The sequence below is a fragment of the Microcaecilia unicolor genome, chromosome 8 (assembly GCF_901765095.1).
Source record: "Microcaecilia unicolor chromosome 8, aMicUni1.1, whole genome shotgun sequence".
Lineage (NCBI taxonomy): Eukaryota > Metazoa > Chordata > Amphibia > Gymnophiona > Siphonopidae > Microcaecilia > Microcaecilia unicolor.
The window spans coordinates 214533156-214554960 of record NC_044038.1 but is presented as its reverse complement, the minus strand read 5'-3'; the positions used below and the strand labels follow the sequence as shown (position 1 = coordinate 214554960).

The 21805-nt window shown below is 43.6% G+C and overlaps 1 protein-coding gene across 1 annotated transcript in view; it reads right to left on the bottom strand.

Annotated features, from left to right (window-relative positions):
- ATP9A (ATPase phospholipid transporting 9A (putative)) overlaps positions 1-21805 on the bottom strand; it is a 168194-nt gene extending 146389 nt beyond the window's left edge. The window contains exons 1-2 of the mRNA XM_030212399.1: positions 21685-21805; positions 847-991 (exon numbers count right to left, since the gene is read on the bottom strand). Coding sequence (XP_030068259.1) covers positions 847-991; positions 21685-21752 — 213 coding nt within the window. The 5' untranslated portion in view covers positions 21753-21805. The remainder of the gene's footprint in view (positions 1-846; positions 992-21684) is intronic.

The following is a 21805-nucleotide window of genomic DNA, read 5'->3' as shown; positions in this document are numbered from 1 at the left end:
ACCGCCTTTTGAAAATCCAGATACACTATATCAACTGGCTCCCCTTTGCACGTAAATTTTGGAACACCTATGAAATGCCCATTTCCCCGCCCCTTTTGGGCTGCATGCATTAGAATTTAGGTGCTCTGCGTTACAGAATACACTTAGCAGGTTGTGCGCGTAAATCCTAATTATTGCCACTTAGCGCTCATTATTTCTTAAGTGCTATTATCAACGGCTGATTAGCTTAAGCCAATTAAGTTATGCGCATTGTTATAGAATATGCTTGCATTTTGGCATGGAACATTAGGCACGATATATAGAATCCAGGGGTAAATGCTTGATATATCATTAACACCTTTTAACAAATAGGACCCAAAATGCTGATAGCTTTCCATTCACTTCAAACCAAAATCCAAATAGCATCACCAAACATATGCTCAAAATTAGGTGACTTTCCAAAAGGGACTGCTCTATGGAACCAGATGCCTGCATCAGGGAAGAAGAATTCCCTTTGGCTACAGGAGGAGAATGAAACCAATGGACCTCAAGGATGTTATGACCAGAAACAAAAAAATAAAAATGGCAGTCTTCGGAATCAAGCAAGAATGATCTGAAAGAAAAAAGCCTCTACAAATAGAAAGACTTTTCTTAAGAATTTGCAGGAAAAAATTACGGGAAATGTTTTCATTGAAGTTGGTTTTACAACTCTTTTAGAGAAGACTGTATTGCATACTATTCCTTTTTTTTATAATAACATCTACATAAATGACAGCATGAAATACCAATCAAGCTAATTTTACCACAAATACAGATGAGAATTTACCTAATTTGTAAGGTCCCTCCAATGTAAAATAAAACACATACCCCAGGGAGAAAAGTAAAGAAATTGTATTTCTGATTGTTGATCACATTGCCAGGGTATCGCTGGTCTCTTTTCTCGGGATGTCCAAGCCAGACGGTGCGGGGTTTCAGATCCCGTTGGCCGCAACATCTCAGCCATTCGCAGCACCTGTGGAGACAGCGGGCCATTTAAAGAGCTCATTACAATGGAGACAGAGGGAGAAAAATCTGGAAAGCAATGAAACAACCCTAGAGAAGCGAGGAAACACTGTTGGCTTGAAGCAGAGCCAAAGTTAGATCAGCCCATGCAAGACTCAAGCCAGCATATAGCACCATATTCCTCGAGACAGGGGAGAAGACACGTTTTTAAGTTCAACTATGTTTATTAAAAACTTTACCACAGTAGTATGGGGAAAACCCAATCGACCTCAATCTCAATGGTTGCTCTATATGTATTAAAATCTTTAGACATAGTTATTCAGTTGGTGGAAGCAAGTGTTTTTTTGTTTGTTTCAGCTGCAGCAAGCGTTATTCCCATGCCAGGCCATGTCCGGGCACTGCCACTGAATATTCAGGTTAATGCAGGTGGCTCTCTCTATAAGTGCAACATTTGGCAGAACTGCCTAAAACAACACCACATAAAGATAGGACTGACTTTTATGTGGTCCGATTTAACCACCCCCAGACCAACCACAAAAGTTTAGCAGTCTGATGATATTCAGTGACATTAACCAGTTAAGAGCTGCTAAATATTCATGGATAGTTCCGAACAAGCAATTTAACTAACCAGGAGCCCATTTCTGGTTGGCTAAAATGCTTTGAATATCGACCCCTTTAATTTTGGGGTTAAATACTTCAAAAAAAAAAAAAAGAAGATAGTGATATAACACCACCATTTAATACAGGCCATATACAGTGGGGGAAATAAGTATTTGATCCCTTGCTGATTTTGTAAGTTTGCCCACTGACAAAGACATGAGCAGCCCATAATTGAAGGGTAGGTTATTGGTAACAGTGAGAGATAGCACATCACAAATTAAATCCGGAAAATCACATTGTGGAAAGTATATGAATTTATTTGCATTCTGCAGAGGGAAATAAGTATTTGATCCCCCACCAACCAGTAAGAGATCTGGCCCCTACAGACCAGGTAGATGCTCCAAATCAACTCGTTACCTGCATGACAGACAGCTGTCGGCAATGGTCACCTGTATGAAAGACACCTGTCCACAGACTCAGTGAATCAGTCAGACTCTAACCTCTACAAAATGGCCAAGAGCAAGGAGCTGTCTAAGGATGTCAGGGACAAGATCATACACCTGCACAAGGCTGGAATGGGCTACAAAACCATCAGTAAGACGCTGGGCGAGAAGGAGACAACTGTTGGTGCCATAGTAAGAAAATGGAAGAAGTACAAAATGACTGTCAATCGACAAAGATCTGGGGCTCCACGCAAAATCTCACCTCGTGGGGTATCCTTGATCATGAGGAAGGTTAGAAATCAGCCTACAACTACAAGGGGGGAACTTGTCAATGATCTCAAGGCAGCTGGGACCACTGTCACCACGAAAACCATTGGTAACACATTACGACATAACGGATTGCAATCCTGCAGTGCCCGCAAGGTCCCCCTGCTCCGGAAGGCACATGTGACGGCCCGTCTGAAGTTTGCCAGTGAACACCTGGATGATGCCGAGAGTGATTGGGAGAAGGTGCTGTGGTCAGATGAGACAAAAATTGAGCTCTTTGGCATGAACTCAACTCGCCGTGTTTGGAGGAAGAGAAATGCTGCCTATGACCCAAAGAACACCGTCCCCACTGTCAAGCATGGAGGTGGAAATGTTATGTTTTGGGGGTGTTTCTCTGCTAAGGGCACAGGACTACTTCACCGCATCAATGGGAGAATGGATGGGGCCATGTACCGTACAATTCTGAGTGACAACCTCCTTCCCTCCGCCAGGGCCTTAAAAATGGGTCGTGGCTGGGTCTTCCAGCACGACAATGACCCAAAACATACAGCCAAGGCAACAAAGGAGTGGCTCAGGAAGAAGCACATTAGGGTCATGGAGTGGCCTAGCCAGTCACCAGACCTTAATCCCATTGAAAACTTATGGAGGGAGCTGAAGATGCGAGTTGCCAAGCGACAGCCCAGAACTCTTAATGATTTAGAGATGATCTGCAAAGAGGAGTGGACCAAAATTCCTCCTGACATGTGTGCAAACCTCATCATCAACTACAGAAGACGTCTGACCGCTGTGCTTGCCAACAAGGGTTTTGCCACCAAGTATTAGGTCTTGTTTGCCAGAGGGATTAAATACTTATTTCCCTCTGCAGAATGCAAATAAATTCATATACTTTCCACAATGTGATTTTCCGGATTTAATTTGTGATGTGCTATCTCTCACTGTTACCAATAACCTACCCTTCAATTATGGGCTGCTCATGTCTTTGTCAGTGGGCAAACTTACAAAATCAGCAAGGGATCAAATACTTATTTCCCCCACTGTATATGTTCATCACTCCAGTCTACATAAAGTTCACACATGCTATTGTAAGGGGTGGATGTAGTCTAGGCCTCGAGGTCTGCAAAACCACCAGGTTTTTAGGATACCCCTAGTGAACAGGCATGACAGAGATTGCATAGAATGGATGGAGTGGGCATCCAAATCTCTCTCATGCCTATTCATTATGGATATCCTGAAAACCTGGCCTGTTTGTGGCCCTCAAGTAATGAACTTGGACAAGTCTCATGTAGCACCAAGGGAGGGAGGAAGGATCATTCTGTTTCCATGAGCCAAACATTCTTGAAGCTTTCCATGTAGCAACAAAAGACCTCATCTTATTTTGCTTCTCTGCAGCTTCATATTTATAAGCGGCGAGCACAAAATTCCACCAAGCATCTGAATCCACCTGCATGTTATCCTTATTAGCTGGAAAGAAAAGCTTGAGAGGCAGAATGACAAGGAAATCCTACAACGTTTGCTCTGATGATGGGAAGACACTTTTTAATGACTCGCATGTTCTCTGTGGTTTTAAGGGAATTTGTCCTATCTGAAGGCGCCAAATCTTCTGCTCTCTAACCATCAATGGAATGCACAGTTCTCCGATGTGTTTATTACTAGTAACACCTGGTCACAATAAGACACCAAAACTTGCACTTAACCCTGGCGTCTAGTTATTTTCTTTGGTTTACTATCCTACAGTTTCTGTTTCATGGTTTGGCTTTTCTGTGCAGCAATACTTATATTGCTGCGCAGACGTCCAGATCTTTTAACAGCACAATCAAACCTACAATGGTTTCTGTGCTATAAAACCTTCTAAACCCAGATTGGGAATAACGTAAAATATCATATTTATCCAGACATGTTTGAAGTTGCTGAATAACAAGAGGTATAGAGGCTATAGTTCTATAATTACTAACCTCATTCTTGTAACAGTCCAGAACACCAGACCTGCTGGTGAATCCAAAAGACTAGAGTTGCCTATGTTGGGCTAAGCATTCCTTGTGTAGCAGAACCTAGCCCCTGTGTCGTGGCCAAGGTGGCCAAAGCAGTGGACCCAAAAGACAGCCAACAGCCACACAAACTTTGTCATCCCCAAGTTGGGTCTTCCACTCTTCTGGTCAGCCAGGGCTTGGAAGTCTAAGGAAGCAGCATTCCTTACTCCCTAGGGTGCAAGAGTCATAACACAGTAAATGGTGGCAGATAAAGACCCTCATGGTCCAGCCAGTCTGCCCAACAAGGTATCCGGAGCCTCTCTGTGCGGGGCCCCAGCTTAAACACTAGCTGTCAAATCTCCACCATGTCAACCATGATGGAATCTTGGTCATAACCATATATCATCCCCAAGTATTGCTGACAATACTCAACTTACCACTCAAGATTCTTCCCTTCCCCACTGAGTTGCACAGCACCCTCACTCACAGCATGTGACAATAAGGTGATTTACAACACTAGAGTTAGCATAGCTTCAACTGTCTTTTTGCCATTTGCGGGACACAGACCATAGAAGTCTGTCCGGCATTGGCCTTAGCTCCTCCATGCTGGATCTGGCAAATCCTCTTTCTGCCACTTGCCATTTTCAGGACACAGACTAGAAATCTGTCATTTTATCCCTCTAGATTAGAATGTGACATCAATGGAATTCAGGGCCCATGACTATATAGCTCTAACCAATGATTATCACTATCACATGTAGACTAGGTATTTTGGGAGGGTGGAGATGACAAGTAAGGGAAAATCTCCAGACCATTTGTAAACGAAGTCTCAAGAGAAGTCCAAAAGAGCAGCAGAAAACTGACAGGGCCAAAAAAAACAAAGAAAAGTAAACTTTTACACTTGCTACAGTCATCGATTGCAAATGCAATGACAGGTTACTTTTCCCTTCAAAATACAAAGCAATAGCAAGACCCACAGACACTTTGGAAACAGAATATACAGGATTAAGACCCTAGTGCTCCATTACTTTATCGACAAATAAATTCCTTATTTAAAACAGGAAAAATACATTCTAAAAGAGTATTTGTCTACCAAACTAATCGAACCTCCACATTCAAGTCCACATGAACCAGGTTTATGGATCAAAGATTTAAAACTGTTACATGTAACCATTCTATTTTAATTCTCTTTGCATTTATGTTTCATTTCAAGGGATAACTATTGATCCTCAATTGCTATATCCAAAGCCTGTAATCAAGTCCTACAGCAATGCCTTACCCACTCTAAAACAGCTGAATTGCAAGTGTTCTGGCTTTTACACAGGCAGCAGTGGTTACAGAATGCAATGAATCTGCATTAACTAGAGATGTCAGTCTAAGCCATTTTTTGGGCTGAGCAGTTTTAAGACATCTGTGAAAGTACCCAGGATTGGCATGCTTTGGTCCTTTGTAATTCCCGCTCATTGGCTCTCTTGTAGTTCTGTGTGTATATATATATATACACATGTATGTATGTATGTATGTGTGTATATATATATATATATATATATATACACACACATACATACACACATACATACATACATGTGTGTGTATATATATATATATATATACACACACACATGTATGTATGTATGTATGTATATATATATATATATATATATATATACTAGTAAAAAAAGGCCCGTTTCTGACACAAATGAAACGGGCGCTAGCAAGGTTTTCCTCGGAGTGTGTATGTTTGACAGAGTGTATGTCACAGTGACTGTGTGTGAGAGAGAGAGTGAATGTGCAAGTGTGTGTGTGTGTGTGTGTGTGAGAGAGAGAGTGTGAGTCTGGGTGCGAGTGTGTCTGTGAGAGAGAGAGTGTGTGTGTGAGAATGAGAGTGTGTGCAAGTGCGTATGTGAGACACAGTGTGAGAGAGAGCGTGTGTGTTTCACACAGATACAGTGTGTGCGAGAGAGAGAGAGTGTGTGTGAGACACAGACTCTCTGTGAGACTAAGTGTATGAGACCAAGAGAGTGTGTGAGTGACTGTGTGACACATAGAGAGTGAATGTGATACAGTGTGAGACATAGAGTGTGTGAGAGACAGTGTGTGAGAGTCAGAGAGAGAAAGACATTGACTGTGAGAGAGAGAGAGAGAGAGAGAGAGAGAGAGAGAGAGAGAGAGAGAGAGAGAGAGAGAGAGAGTATGTGTGTGACAGAGATACCTCCCCCCCCTCTCTGGTGTCAGGCCCCCCTTCCTCCCTCTCTCTGGTGTAACTGTGCAGGACTCTGAGCTCTGGCTGTGCTTCAAGGAACTGACCAATCCTATTTAATAGAATGCACCTCTAACATTCTGGGGGAAGAGGGGTTGGTGGTTGAGAGGCTAGGATGGGGGAGGGCAGACTTATACGGGGTCTGTGCCGGAGCCGGTGATGGGAGGCGGGACTGGTGGTTGGGAGGCGGGAAATACTGCTGCACAGACTTATACGGTCTGTGCCCTGAAAAAGACAGGTACAAATCAAGGTAAGGTATACACATATGAGTTTATCGTGGGCAGACTAGATGGACCGTGCAGGTCTTTTTCTGCCGTCATCTACTATGTTACTATGTTACTATGTTACAAGAAACCTCGTGTGGTTGGTCACTTCTGCTTGTGACGAACCCGGAAGTATGTCATGTCAATTCAGGAGATGGATACAGAGAGCAGGAATGCCTCAGCCATGCAGTCAGCTTCAGAATGTTGGAGGTGCGTTTTATTATATAGGATATATATTTAATTCACAATATTTGCTTACACATTTTTCCACAAATATATTGTGCTAGACAACAGAAGGCTCAATAACAAAATCTCAATACTTGGCCTTTGCACCATGAACTGAAGAAGTGTGTGTGTGTGTGGGGGGGGGGGGGGGGGTGTACAGGTTAAAAGTGGGAAAGGATGGCATGGGAAGATCAGTTGCTTGGATGGAAGGTAAGAATCAGAGGGGAGGAGGTGAGGGTGAAATGTTTCCAAGTTTATTAAGATTTACTAATCCACAAGCCGGGAGTGCTATCTAGGTGACTCACAATGTATAAATAAACAAATAAAAGAGAAAAAAATAATAGTATTTGTACATAGAAGATCAAAGAGAGTAGGGAATAAACAATAGGAATGCTCTTAAGTAATTCATGGATGGTAATAAGGTGTTCTATAAGTAAAAAGTCTAACAAAATAAAAACATCTTAAGTTCAGTCTTAAAAGTTGGTAGAGAAGTCTGATGTCGCAGGGGAGTGGGTAAAAAGGTTCCAAAGATGTGGTCCTTGAACGGAAAAGATTGAGGAACGAGTATGCTCATGAAGAACTTGTTTATAGGCCAGTACAATGAGTACATTCTAATCTTGCGAGCAAAGAGTACGTGGAGGGGTATATTGTAGCAGAAGGCGAAAAAGGTAAAGAGGTTCCTTTGAAGCTAAAGTTTTGAAAACCAGTAGAAGCAGCTTATATGTAATTCAATGAATAACGGGGAGCCAATGAGATCACTTCAGAAATGTGTTATTTGATCAAACTTCTTGGCTTTGTGAATTTTTCAAATAGCAGTGTTCTACACTAGTTGTAGGCGACGCAAATCTTTAAGCCTAAGGCCTTTGTACAGTGAATTACAGTAATCAATTTGTAAAATGACGAATGTACTACAGTAACCATTAACCTACTTTCCTGTCCATACCTTCCCTCCATCATGTGGTCATATATTTAGCCACCTGTACTTCTCTCTATTGTATAAGTTGACCATCTGTAAACTGCCTTTATGCTCTCGGTGAATAGAAGTATGCCAAATAAATAAAGATGGTTGCATTTGTTAATTGTTCAATCTGGAGACAGAGGAGATAAACAATGGTTAAGTTCCAGAAAACTGTTCTCCTTTTATGCTTTGTACAAGGCCCTGGCCTTCAGCCAACGTGTTGCCTTTCTCTCCAAGGCTGCAAAGTTCCAAAAAAATCAGAACCATGCAAAGTTTCTAAACTGCTGGCTACCCTTACTGTCATTAATCTTACTTAGCAAATACTTGAAGCAGACCCAGAGCTCAGAGTATACTCTGCTTTTCTTAAGCTTGGTCATTCTTGCATTTTTTTAAAAAAATTTTCATCCACAAGTTATGGACTTCAGCCTACTGGCCAGTTTACTTTTCAAAAAAGAAATGCTTTTTTCAGTTGATAGAAGGCTGATAAACTGTAGCTGATCAGGACTTGCTGAAGGTTGTTGTAATGTAAGCAAACGACATTAAGAGATAAGGTTTTTCAGAGCAATTTGTACATGTGTACAGAGTGAGCTGGCATGCTCAGAGGCCACTTACATACACTTAACCTAAAAAAGCATTTCCTACTGCAGAGGGCACCCACTCTGTCCTTAAAAGCAGTACTTTTCAGCCTCTTATTACCCTATAATTCATATTCAAAGCACAGTTTCTTGGGTAAGCAGAGTGTTTCGGTTTTTAAATGAAAGCTATGAAGCTTGTCTGTCTTCTGTCACAAGGCATTTAAGGAAACATGGGGCATGTGATCACACCCACAGAAAAACAAAGCTGAGAAAGGTAAGTGGATTTGCAACAACATTCCATTTGCTCAGTGTTTGCTGCATCAGGCAAACTGTGGTGGTGGTGGAGGGGTAACAAGGGCCCCCCGATCAAGACCTAATTGCAAAAATGCAAAGGGACGGTATGATATAGGGGTAAAGTACTTCTGTGTACAAAAGAAGAGTGAATCGAATCTGATGATCTTAAGGTGGTCAAACAGGTACAAAAGGCAACGGCCAAAGCCAGAAAGATGCTCAGGTGCATAGGGAGAGGGCTGACTAGCAGAAGAAAAAAGAAAAGGCAACTGTGCCCCATTTAGAGTACTGTGTGAAATTCTGGAGAGCGCACCTTCAAAAAGATATAAACTTGATGGCGCCGGTCCAGAGGGCAGCTAGAAAATTGGTCAGTGGTCTCTTTCATAAAGTGTATTTTTTGATTCACGGTCCCATTTTTCATTGCGGACTGTGAGCAACACGTTGTTGACATATTTTCTCAACTTGAGAGATCATGAAGTATAACTGTATACGTCAAGTCTATGACCCCTGATGAAGGCTGTTTAGCCGAAACACGGACCGTGTAGGGTCCCAATAAACTTTCATTTGGTGCTTCTACTACCGTGGTTTCAGAAGTGGTCATTTTTGGATTCTTGGCATCTTCCACCTTTGTGTGTTTTTGTTTATAAAGTGTATGGGGACAGAATTATAGACCTCAATATGTATACTCTGGAAGAAAGGTGAGAGAGAGGGGATATGATAGAGACATTTAAATATCTCCATGGCATTAACGTACAGGAGGCAAGTCTTTTTTCAAATGAAGGAAAACTCTGGAATCAGAGAGTGTAAGATGAAGGAAAGAGGTTATGGACTCAGAAGTAATCTAAGCAAATACATTTTTACAAAAAGGGTGTAATCAGGCAGCGACGCACGCTATCTGGTTACTTCCGGGTTAGCGTGGAACCCCCTACCGCCATCTCAGTGGGTGGCGGTAAGGGCTCCCCACCGAAATGGCAGTGGTTCACTTACTGCACGGCCATTTCTTTTCATCAAAAATGGACAGCCTTTTACTCGCTGCGGTAAAAGGGGACCTCATCGTGTGTCAAAAGCACATGCTTTGAAAATGAGCACCATTTAAATCTACCAAACAGCAAGTCTGTGTTAATTTTTAAAAACGCACAAGGCAAGAAGACCACAAAGAAAACTTTGCTTCATTCCATACTTAGCACAATAGTTTAAACTATGGTCATATAGAGTTGGGTTGATGCTGCCATCAGTTTAAAATTCAAGAGAATAACAAAATATTTATAGTACTCTAACATAGAGTGGCATTTTAGAAAGGATGTTCAGATCGGAATTGAGATGTCCAGGTTATGTTCCACTAATATTTTAGAACAGGATCTCCGAACATAGAGCCATTTCTAAAAAATATGAGGAAATGGACACATGCGTTCGTTACGTGTGTAGCACGAATATCCATTTTAGAAAACTAAATGTCTAAAATATCACCAGGTCAAAATGCTAACACGGAAATGTTTGTTTGCCCATCTAACCATCAATGTTGTGGAATAGCAACATAAATGTTTATCTTACCATTTCAGAAACATAAACGTTTATTTTTCCTTAAGGTGTCACAAAGCCAACTATCCCTGGCCAGTTTCGCTTTAGGGAGGGACATCAAGCACTGGGGGATTAAGAGGAGCACTGTTCAGCAGGAACAGTTTTCTGAATCCTAGACGTCCTAGGTAGAAGGTGTAAATCCCAACATCGATCTGTTAAGACATTGATGATCATTCCCCCTGTTGAAATGGGGAATCAATGTTCATTTTCTAGGCCAATCCTTGTCCTGCCGAAAACATACTCCGATCACTCCCTCTTGCTATTTGTATGTTCCTCTGTTTTTGACGTGTAGATCCGGGCTTTGCAAAACCAGAACTTAGATATTTATGCAAGATAAACATTTAAGTGCCGATTTATTCACATCTAAAACAAGCTTCATATTTAGCAACACTGATGCCACTAGTAAGAGACTTGCTGAGACACCCTTACACTATGAAACAAAAAGTCAACAAATTGTAGGCGACACCTTTCATTCTGGCCTTATAGTTTTCTCTTAAACCTCTTAGCGCTTCCAGTTCTTTTTGCCTATTGTATCATGGACTTGTCATTTGCAACTTGCTGGTATTTTTTTGCTTTATTTTACATCTCTTCTTGGTTCACTTTAGCTATTGTAACCAGGGTCTTTGACCAAGGGCCAGATCCTATCAATTCCAGAATGAAGTAACATGAATTTCAAGTCTGTCCAACAGGTGTCTCTGTTGAGCATTAGCTAAGGCTGACCTTTCCCTCTGGAGGTGCGACTACTGCCTCCATTGCATCTCCTGCTCTGGTTAGAACAAGAAGATTCCGGAGCCAGAAACTGAACCCAGCTAATTTGCATGACATTGAACCACCAGGCTGACCCTTAAGTGACATCTTTTTATTGGCCAACTTTCTTGTTGAGTTTTATTTCCACGTAGCTAAGTGGTCTGGCATGACAGCTAGACTTATTGCAAGATTTTAAACACCAAATTTAACCAAAACTAACCTGCTAGAGTATCAAAAAATATTTCAGAGTTCCAATTATGGCATTAGCTCTTTTTCATACAGACTCAAGTCTGGCTTAATTTTACCGAAATGCCATTCTTATCCTGGAACATGGCCCAGTCCGAAGTCTGCAATAAAACCCCAGAGTTTACAGGATGGAAAGTAAACTTGCGTATGCTATCCTATAACAGCTACTCGTTAAAAGAAAACCAAGAACACAGATAGGCAGCCTTTATAAGACTAACAAATATTTCAAGAGGCAAACTTTAGAAAATAATGAGACAATGCCTGGGAAACAATCATAAGGGGTCGCACTGTACAACCCTATGCAGGCTTCCTTTAAACTCCTCATACTTCTGACAGGCCAATCAAGCATTCCCTTTCTGCCTTCAGAAATATGTTTGAAACCTGCTAAATGACTGATTTCAGAAACCACAGAGCTACAGCAAAGAAAAAAAAATGTTATCTTTTCCCCAAAGCAGCTTGACAATTCTATTTGAGGACCGATGATCAGTGATCCTGGGGTTACAAAACTTTGACCTTTGTCAAGTATGTGTCTGTGAAAAGATCCCCCAAAGAGTTCTTTGTTATGAAAACCTATACACAACCTTCAGAGGTTGGACTGTCAACACCTACACATTTCTGAGGCCTCATTTGCCCTCATGTCATGCAAACAACTGAAAGGTCCCATCTGCTGCTGATTGAAAACAAGACAAAAATAAAAATTAATTCACTCTGTATCTATGAAATATTCTATGTAAAATGTAAAAAAAACCCCACTCATTCTACTCACAATAACCTCCGGATCCTATAAAGGTCACTCAAAGTTGAGCGTCCAAATTTCCACCCAATCCTGGGATGCATGTGCAACTTAACTGATTAACAAGCCAATTAACATCAATAACTGAGTGCTATCAATTACTGTTAATTGGCATGAATTAGGGGCTGCATGCCAATCTAGCAGCATGCTATTCTACAATCCTGGGTGCTGAAATCCCATAGCATGCAACCCAAAAGGGGGAATGGCCATGGGATGGACACGGGCAGGTCAGGGGTGATCTCAAAAGATGCACACAGTGTTACAGAATTCGGGGGATCTGGGTCTAACTTGCGTACCAGGATTTATACCGGTTTTCAGTTGGTGTAAGCCCTTGCCCCCAAAGTTGGGTGCAGGAATCCCCGCTAGACGCTTCTGATTTTTCCCTGCTCCACTGACTGGATCCAGCCCTAAGTTACTGAAAAATATGTAGTTACTCCAGATGTAAAGTGCGAAGGGCATTTCTACAACTGGGCCATACCTACATACCCCTTGCGTGCATAAATTTATAACATACTAGCACTTTTGGGGTGAAATGTACACTTATGGGCACAAGTGCTAGGAGGGTACCTAAGCACTGTTGTGTAAGGGGCATGTGTAGGTAGCATATCACAAGATTCTATAAAGCTCCTTCTGATGCAACTTCCTGTTTTGTGAAGGGCATGACAGCTAAACATAGTAGATGACGGCAGAAAAAGACCTGCATGGTCCATCCAGTCTGCCCAACACAAACTCATATGTGTATACCTTACCTTGAATTTGTACCTGTCCTTTTCAGAGAGGAAGTCCAGGTGCAGGCAGCCTATAAGTGCCGTTGCTGCTGCCTGGGCAAAGACTGGAACAGAAATGATTTTAAAGTACAGGAAGCTGGGCCCAGGGAATCTTGCCCCTCCTGCCCCCCTCTTTTGGCGGCCCTGCATGAGCACTCCCGGTAATGTTAGGCCGATACCTGTAACAATTACAGTGCTGCATTATCCATAACTTATCCCAACACAAACCACTTAGATTACTGCAATGGAATTTATGCGGGATGTAAAGAACAAATCTTAAAGAAACTTCAGACAGCTCAAAACACGGCAGCTAGGTTTATATTTGGTAAAATGCGATTTGACAGCGCAAAACCCCTTCGTGAAAAACTATACTGGCTCCCAATCAAAGAACGCATCGCCTTCAAAATCTGCACCCTGGTTCACAAAATCATCTACGGAGAAGCCCCGAGTTACATGACACACTTGATCGACTTACCAATTAGAAATACATCTGAATCAACACGATCTTATCTAAATCTGCACTACCCAAGCTGCAAAGGACTTAAATACAAAACAACTTACGCATCTAGTTTTTCCTACATAAGCACACAACTGTTGAACGCATTACCAAAGGCCTTGAAAACAACGTACGACCACCTAAACTTCCGGAAATCACTAAAAACCAATCTGTTTAAAAAGGCATACCCTACCGATCCAACTGAAATGCCTGATCTCTGCAACACAACCAAACTAAAGCACGTAATGGACATAACACAACTCTTCTGTTCCCCGATTCCCTAATGTGGCTGTGCCACATGAACTTGATCTTACCACAATATCACCCTGTATTTGTTCACACCGGAGCCTGCAAAGGCCTCTCCGGTACTATGTAAGCCACATTGAGCCTACAAATAGGTGGGGAAATGTGGGATACAAATGTAACAAATAAATAAATAAAATCCACCTCTTTTGTTGGAAACTGCACAGGTAAAATTAAGGACAAAATCATACAGCAGCCCTTGCTCACCAAGTTCCGAGCTAACAGCCGGAGCCCAGCATTCTTCTAGGCTAAATGGAATTCAGTTTCAGAGCCTGTACCAAGCACAGATTGTTCTCAGATGCAGCATCATCATTAATTTGTAGAGCCATGACTGTACCCGTCATTATAGCAGCACACTGCTGTACCCAGTGCATAAGACCACAATGAAGCTGGTTCTAAAGGCAGAACCTCCTTCGTCCTCTCAGCTCTGAAGGACAAGCGATGAAAGGAAGTCAACAGAAAGGGAGATTAACAGGGAAACAGGAAAGGGGATCGACAGGTGAGTTTGGGCCTGGGAATTTTTTTCTGATGCTTGGGACCGGTTGCTCAGCAAGGACAGAGAGAGGCCACCCTACACCAGCTAAGAACCATCTCCAAAAGCAACAACAACAAAAAAAAAGGAATACTATAGCCACAAATTATGAAGTGAAAGAAATCAGCATGAACGCATGATGACTGGCAGAGGTAGAAGGACAAACACAAAAGGAAAAACTACCATGAATAGACTCCCCCTCCGACTCCTGAGGACACTGTGAAGGAAACAGTCTCATCCCTGGGAGAGGCGGAGTCATGGTCTTCATCAAAGGTGACACCTAGTGGCCAGTTAAGAGCTCATGATACATGATTCTGGAAGGAGCCCTAGAGCCTGGCTCCCAAACTTAAGGATGTTGCTGCAATGACCTGGCTAAAAGCAGTGGGAGGGTCCATGAAAGGAGGGGCAACATTCCCATATAATTGCAAATGAAGGAGCACTGTGCCAGAATCCCAGCCCTGGTTCCAAGTGGGTCAAAGAAAATAAGTTGACATAAGGACGTTGTGCAGAGATTGAGCGCCTGTAATCTGAAAACAAGAACCTAAGGTCAACTATTTCTCTTATGTATTTTTAAAGCATTGCTTCCTCTGCAGCTATAATAAAATCTAATGAATCCTAAAATTTATTGTAGCAGGAATAATTTCAACAGAGGAAGCTTTTGGGTAATTGGCCTGCTTACTTCGGGGGAGCAAAGGGTTAGGAAGTCATACTGGCAAGCAGGGACAGGGGGATCAATTCAGCACCAGCATCCAAAACTTTAGGGAGGGTGTTGCCCTGCCCCCAATGCCCACCCCAAGCTATGCCTATGAAAGAAATCACAGACTTGAATTCTGTAAATTATTTGGAGCTAATGATAAAACAAGGCTTCCTAACTGTGCTCCTGCATGTCGTCCTACAGATGAAGTGAGGAAAAACCACAAAAGTGGAGGAACACACAATCCCTACGTGAATTATAACTTATAACCGTGCATACATCTCCCTTGGTCTTTGAAAGAGCCAACCTACCCTACTCCGTCCTACAGATTAAACCGGTCAGAGACGGTGAGGGTTTGTTTGTATGAGATCCTATCAAATCATAGTGCACCATCCCATTTCAGTCACTAGACTTTGCTATAAGCTTATCATGTATTTATTTTGGGGCCCTTTTAATATGTCGTGTAAGCGTCTACGTGTGCCCAAATGGAGTTACCGCCCGACTACCGCGTGGCTCTTGCAGTAATTTCATTTTTGGTGCGCGTCTGAAAAATATTTTTTATTTTCAGGCACACATAATGGACGCATGCTAAGTGACATTTGGTGCGCATAAGTCATTACTGCCCGATTACCGCCTGAGTCTTTACCACTAGGTCAATGGCTGACGGTAAGGTCTCAGATCCAAAATAGATGCGCGGTCATTTTCATTTTGCCGCACGTCCATTTTCGGCAAAAATTTTAAAAAGGCCTTTTTTTACAGGCACACTAAAAAATGGATCGGCACGCGCCCGAAACCCATGCCTACACTACTGCAAGCCATTTTTCAGCGTGCCTTTGTAAAAGGACCCCTTTACTTCTTACATACCACCTGCCAGCCCGAGAGCTATCAAAGTGGTGTACGTTCAGGTACATCGGGTATTTCTCTGTCCCTGTACAGCTCCCAACCTGACTTTGTATCTGAAGCAATGAAGGGTTAAGCGGCTACGATACTCATTTACAAAGTTACATAGGTTTAGTATTTTTTTTCTATTTCCAAATATTTTATTAATTTCCAAGAATACAAATAACAGGAAAACAATGATGGAAAAACATAGAAAGCAAGAAACACAACAGGTGGGAAAGGAAAGAAGAGAAAAAGGAGGGGAAAGCATCCAGGTGTTTAACAAATAAGTCCTTTGTACTGGTTTAAGGTGTGGCCTGAATAGTTTGGAGGTAGTTGTCCAAAATAGACCAAATTTTTTTCTTAGATACTATCATCCGACTTTTCGCAGCCATGGCGAGCTCAAACTTAAGACTATGTGCTTTGAAAATGAGCCTCGATATCCTCAGCAGGCTTCTGCAGTCTGTACCAGGAGTCAGCTGAAGTCAAATGAAAGTAATTATTCACCTGATTTTCTTTCCAATTTTCTGATACACTCCACACTTGTACCTGAGCACATATCAACGGTACTATGCCTGTCTTATTAATATGCAGGACCACAAGGCCTTACTGCTGGTCCCCAGACTGATCCCGAGAATGGGACTCTGTTCTGGGCTACAGATGATCTTTGTTCCTCAGCAAGCAGTGTCACTGCAATTTTTTTTTTTTTTTTTTTTTGGGGGGGGGGGGGGGGGGGAATTCTTAAATGACTGTTGTGAAGGTGGACTTACGGCACTATATATAAGCCAATAAAAGCTGACTCTGGTGAGCTGAAAACCCAAAGGAGAAACAGGAAACTGAAATACAAAAATAAAACCAAACAAAATGTATGCAATATAAAATCTTATATCTATTGCATTGTCATGTGGATGTTCAGAGGTTCAATTCCAGATTGGGTCAGTCACACCCCAGGTCAGTGAGGGGCTGTTCAGAGGTAGCATTCACAGCCCCTTGCTGGAGGGAGGGGAGAGGAAGGGAAGAGCCGTGGCATCCCGATGGCTGGACTTTCAGCCTATGATACAGGGGTTCTGAAGGAGCCATGATGCTGGGCTCCCAATCTCAAGACCACAGGGGGGTCTGTTAAAACAGAGAAAAAAAAATCTCCAGGTAGACAGAGATGGTAAAAAACATTCAGGGGACCCAGGACAGCAACTGGGGAGGGAATCTCACAATCTGCCGAAAGGCTATGCCTCCTTCAGCTTGAGGCAAGTGTGCAACCCCTGTGGCTTGGGGACCCTCACCCAAGGCAATTGCCCTGTTTCCCATTCCCCAACTCCAGCCCTGTGAACGGAGGCTCATGGCCATCCCTGATTCTGAATGACCTGAAAGGAAAAGGAGAAAGGAGGAACTATAGGGTGAAACCTTTCCTACCCTCCTCCCCAAACCTGCACAGAAAGTACTCATCACCAGACTTGGAGAGATGACCACTAAGGGCCAGATGCACTAAAGTCGTCGGAAGAGCCCTTCCCTTACCGATTCCATAGTGAATCGATAGGGAACGGCCATGCATCAAGGGAATGGAATGCAAATGAGCTGCTCATTGTAGCTCACTTGCATTCTCTATTCCTTCAGAAAACAGTCGGCCGGTGCTTGATTATGCCCCTCCTCCAGGTGTCTCTCAGCCTATCCCAGCGCGTTTAGCTGCACTGGTGTCAGCTACGCACTGTGATTGGCTGAGAGCCATGGGTACGACGTCCTTTTTTGTTGTTGTTTCGAGTGAAGGACGTCCATAAAGGATGTCCCTGACGAGCACTGGGACCGAGGTGGACGTCTTCCTGCAGGTTTTAGTAAGTAGTAGTTTTGTGATGGGTGTCCTTCTGGACGTGTTTTTCTACCTTTTGGACGTCCCTCCCGCCAGGTCTTTCTCAGCCAATCACAGCGCGTTTCGCTGATACTGGTAACAGCTAAATGCGCTGTGATTGGTTGAGAGAGGACCTGGAGGGCGGGACGTCCAAAAAGTTTTGATTTGGACGTCCTCCGTACGTCCCGATCCTGTGGGGGAGGGGGCGCAAGCTCAAAACACCTTGGAGGGGCTGTGAGAGGAACTGTGGTTCTGGTCAGTTCAGGCAAGTAAGAAAAAACACGTCCAAAAAGGACGCCCAACACAAAAGCTGCAGGAAGACGTCCAGCTTGTCCAAGTGCTCGTCAGGGACATCCTTTTTTTTGTTGTTGAGTGAAGGACGTCCATAAAGGATGTCCCCGACGAGCACTTGGACATTTTTTTCCCCAATTTTTTTATTTTATTTTATAGAAGTCTTTAGGGCAAAAAAATCCCGGGCAGACCTCTCGTTAGGTTTTCCACGGTAAGGAAAACGGTAGTGCTTCTCATTATAATAGCCTTTGGATCATTTGCATTCTGTTTTCGTTAGCTGCTACCGTGACAGGAAAATGCCCTTTAGTGCATGGTACGGTTTACTACTTGCTCGTTGAACTGGCTTGAACCAGTTTAAAACCGACGTTAATGGCTCGGTTTTTTTAGTGCATCTACCCCTAAGTGAGGCTAATACCCACCTACTAATTCCTTAGCCAGTCACTGGGAGACACATGTGCATTAACTACCCTGTGTGACTGCCCTTCTGCGTGACTTCTGAGCAGATGTTTGATAAACATTATTATTATTATTTGTAGCGTTTGTATCCCACATTTTCCCACCAATTTGCAGGCTGAGTGTGGCTTACATTTGCCGTAATGGCGGATGCCATTTCCGGGTAACAGAATTACAAATGGTATTGCGTTCAGGTGCATACCTACATGGTAATATACATGGAACATAACATGCATGGAACAGATCATGGTACAGATATATATCATATGCATATATATACATGGTAAGGGAGTATACATTATGGTAATGCATGAAGGTACTGGGTAATAAATTGGGTTGTAACATACATTAGGTCTTCGGCTATGGAAAGACCATATTCGACATGAGGATTAAAGTGGTAGCGGTAGTTCATTAATATCAGTCAAGTGATAAGATTTCAAGTATGTCTAGGTCGTGTAAGGTCTTATTATTGTGCACTGTTAGTAAATAGGGCCTTGAGTGAGGGACAACAGTGAAGTGTCCCAAAGGTCTGTGCTGGACCTGTGCCATCGAACATATCCATAACTGAGAAGAGTGACCAGTCACCTGTCTAAATGTATTCAAACAGCTGAGGACTGAGGATTTCCAGAAGGATCTTGTGAGACTAGGAGACTAGACATCTAACTGGCAGATGAAATTTAATGTTGACTAAAGGTACAAAATGCTGGTTTCATAGACAGGAGTCACCACCCAAGACAAAGATCTTGGTACCATTGTGGGAAATACCTTGAAATTTCAGTCCAGCATGCTGCAGCTAACAAAATAAATAGATTTTTAGGGGTTATTTGAAAAGAGACGGAAAACATCATCATATCTCTGTCTAGGTCCCTGGTGTGTCTGCATTTAGTTCCAGTCATTCCAATTTAAAAAGGGTATAATACGACTAGAAAAGATTCAGAAAGAGGACCTTCCCTGGGCTCGCTGATCTCATCACATGATTTCCAGTACCATCTCTATGCTGATGACACCCAGCTTTATCTCGCCACTCCCGACATCACGGCCTGCCTTTCAGACATCGCTGCCTGGATGTCCAACCGGCATCTGAAACTGAACACGGCAAAGACTGAGCTCCTTGTCTTTCCACCCAAACCCTCTTCTCCTCTTCCCCCACTTTCCGTCTCTGTTGACAACACCCTCATCCTCCCCGTCTCTTCAGCCCGCAATCTCGGAGTCATCTTCGACTCCTCTCTCTCCTTCTCTGCCCATATCCAGCAGACAGCTAAGACCTGTCGCTTCTTCCTCTATAATATTACCAAAATCCGCCCATTCCTCTCTGATCAGACCACCCGAACCCTCGTCTACTCGCTCGTTACCTCTCGTCTTGACTATTGCAACCTTCTCCTCGCTGGCCTCCCGCTTAACCACCTATCCCCTTCAATCTGTCCAAAATTCCGCCGCACGTCTTATCTACCGCGTGAACCGATACTCTCATATCGCCCCTCTCCTCAAGTCGCTTCACTGGCTCCCGATCCGCTACCGTATACAGTTCAAGCTTCTCCTATTAACCTTCAAATGCACTCAATCTGCAGCCCCCCATTACCTCTCTACCCTCCTCTCCCCGTATGTTCCCACCCGTAACCTCCGCTCTCAGGACAAATCACTCCTATCTGTACCCTTCTCCACCACCGCTAACTCCAGACTCCGCCCCTTCTGCCTCGCATCTCCATATGCCTGGAACAGACTTCCCGAGCCCATATGCCATGCGCCCTCCCTGCCCATTTTCAAGTCCTTACTCAAAGCCCATCTCTTCTCCCTTGCTTTTGGTGCCTAACCACCTTCTCCATCCCTGATACCTACACTGACTACCTAGTTTGTAACCTTTAGATTGTAAGCTCTCTTGAGCACGGACTGTCCTTCCCCATGTTAAACTTGTACAGCGCTGCGTAACCCTGGCAGTGCTATAGAAATGCTAAGTAGTAGCAGTAAAACACCTTCTTTATGAAGAAAAGCTAAACAGACTCAATGTGGAGAAAAGATGACAGAGAGGATATGGGAAGACAGAAAAGTCAAATTTAAAAATGATAGCAGATAAAGAACATATGGCTTATCCAGTCTACCCATCCTCCCCCTGGAGATCCCCCTGTGCTTGTCCCATGCTTTCTTGGCTCATCTCCACACAACCACCACCCTTTCCATAAAAAAGTATTTCCTTAGAATACTCCCAAGTCTGTTCCCTTCCACTAGTCATTTAACCTCTCAAATAATATAAAAAAAAGAGAACACTCCATTAAACAACCAGCAGATTGAAAACCCCCTCCCCCCACACACAAAGCATAATTAAGCTGTGCAATCTGTTAGGAAGGATCTGGTCAAGCCAACTAACATAGGTGGGTGGGGGGTTCAAAAGAGGTTTAGGACAAGTTCCTGGAGGAAAAGTCTATAAAACAAAAATGATATGCCAGGTAGACTCGGTCAGCCCTGGTAACGACCTTGCCACTGTGAGAGCCAGGTTCGTGGACCCTGGTCTGACTCAGCCTGGCTTTGCTTATGCTTTTAGCTTAAATAATACATTTTACAACCCAAGTCCTATAACAGAGCAACCAACATCAACCACAAAAGGAATGCAAAGAGGCCTGAAGACAGGGTTGGAATACCTCTAAATCCACTACTACCAGCAGCGATCGTAGCAGAGCATTGGGTTTATGCAAAGTCAGAGTTCCGATTACCACTCCTTCAAGGTAACTGGGCTCATCTGGCGCATGCCATGACAGGGAAGACGACAAACCTCACTGGTATGCCATCCTGCCTGCCTTGGAGATTTTCACCTGTCTTTCGGTTCATCCCTATTACCCAGGCTGCAGTGTGAACTAGACCTGGGTGTGCCCCCTATCAATGGCGTTAGTCCGGAAGAAGAAGAAGCAGCCAATTCGGTCAACCTGAGTCGGGAAGAAACCTGCAGTGCCAGTCCCGGGCCCCTCCAGCTCCATTTACCACCAGGAACGGACCAGCAGCTCCCGTCAGCAACAGAACGTACGGAAACCAGCAACCCTGGAAGCCTCTACCCCTATGCGCTAGTAACCGTGCACGTACGTGCATTGGCCGCCCTGCTCCAGTACCCGTACGTGTAGAGTGAATCCCGAATGGCTCGCAAGCTGCAGCTATGTGGAGCCCGACACACCGCACCTCGGACACCCCGGGAATACGGGCTCCGGAGCCGGCCCACTCACTGCCCTCCCTATCCCCGACTCCCCCTCACCCGCTCCGCCGCTTGCTGTCCGGCCGCTTCTTCTGCCGCACGGGCTGCAACGGGATGTTGTCGGTCATGTTGGGGCTCCGGCCCGGCTCGGCTCAGCCTTCTCTGCCTCCCCGCCTGCCTG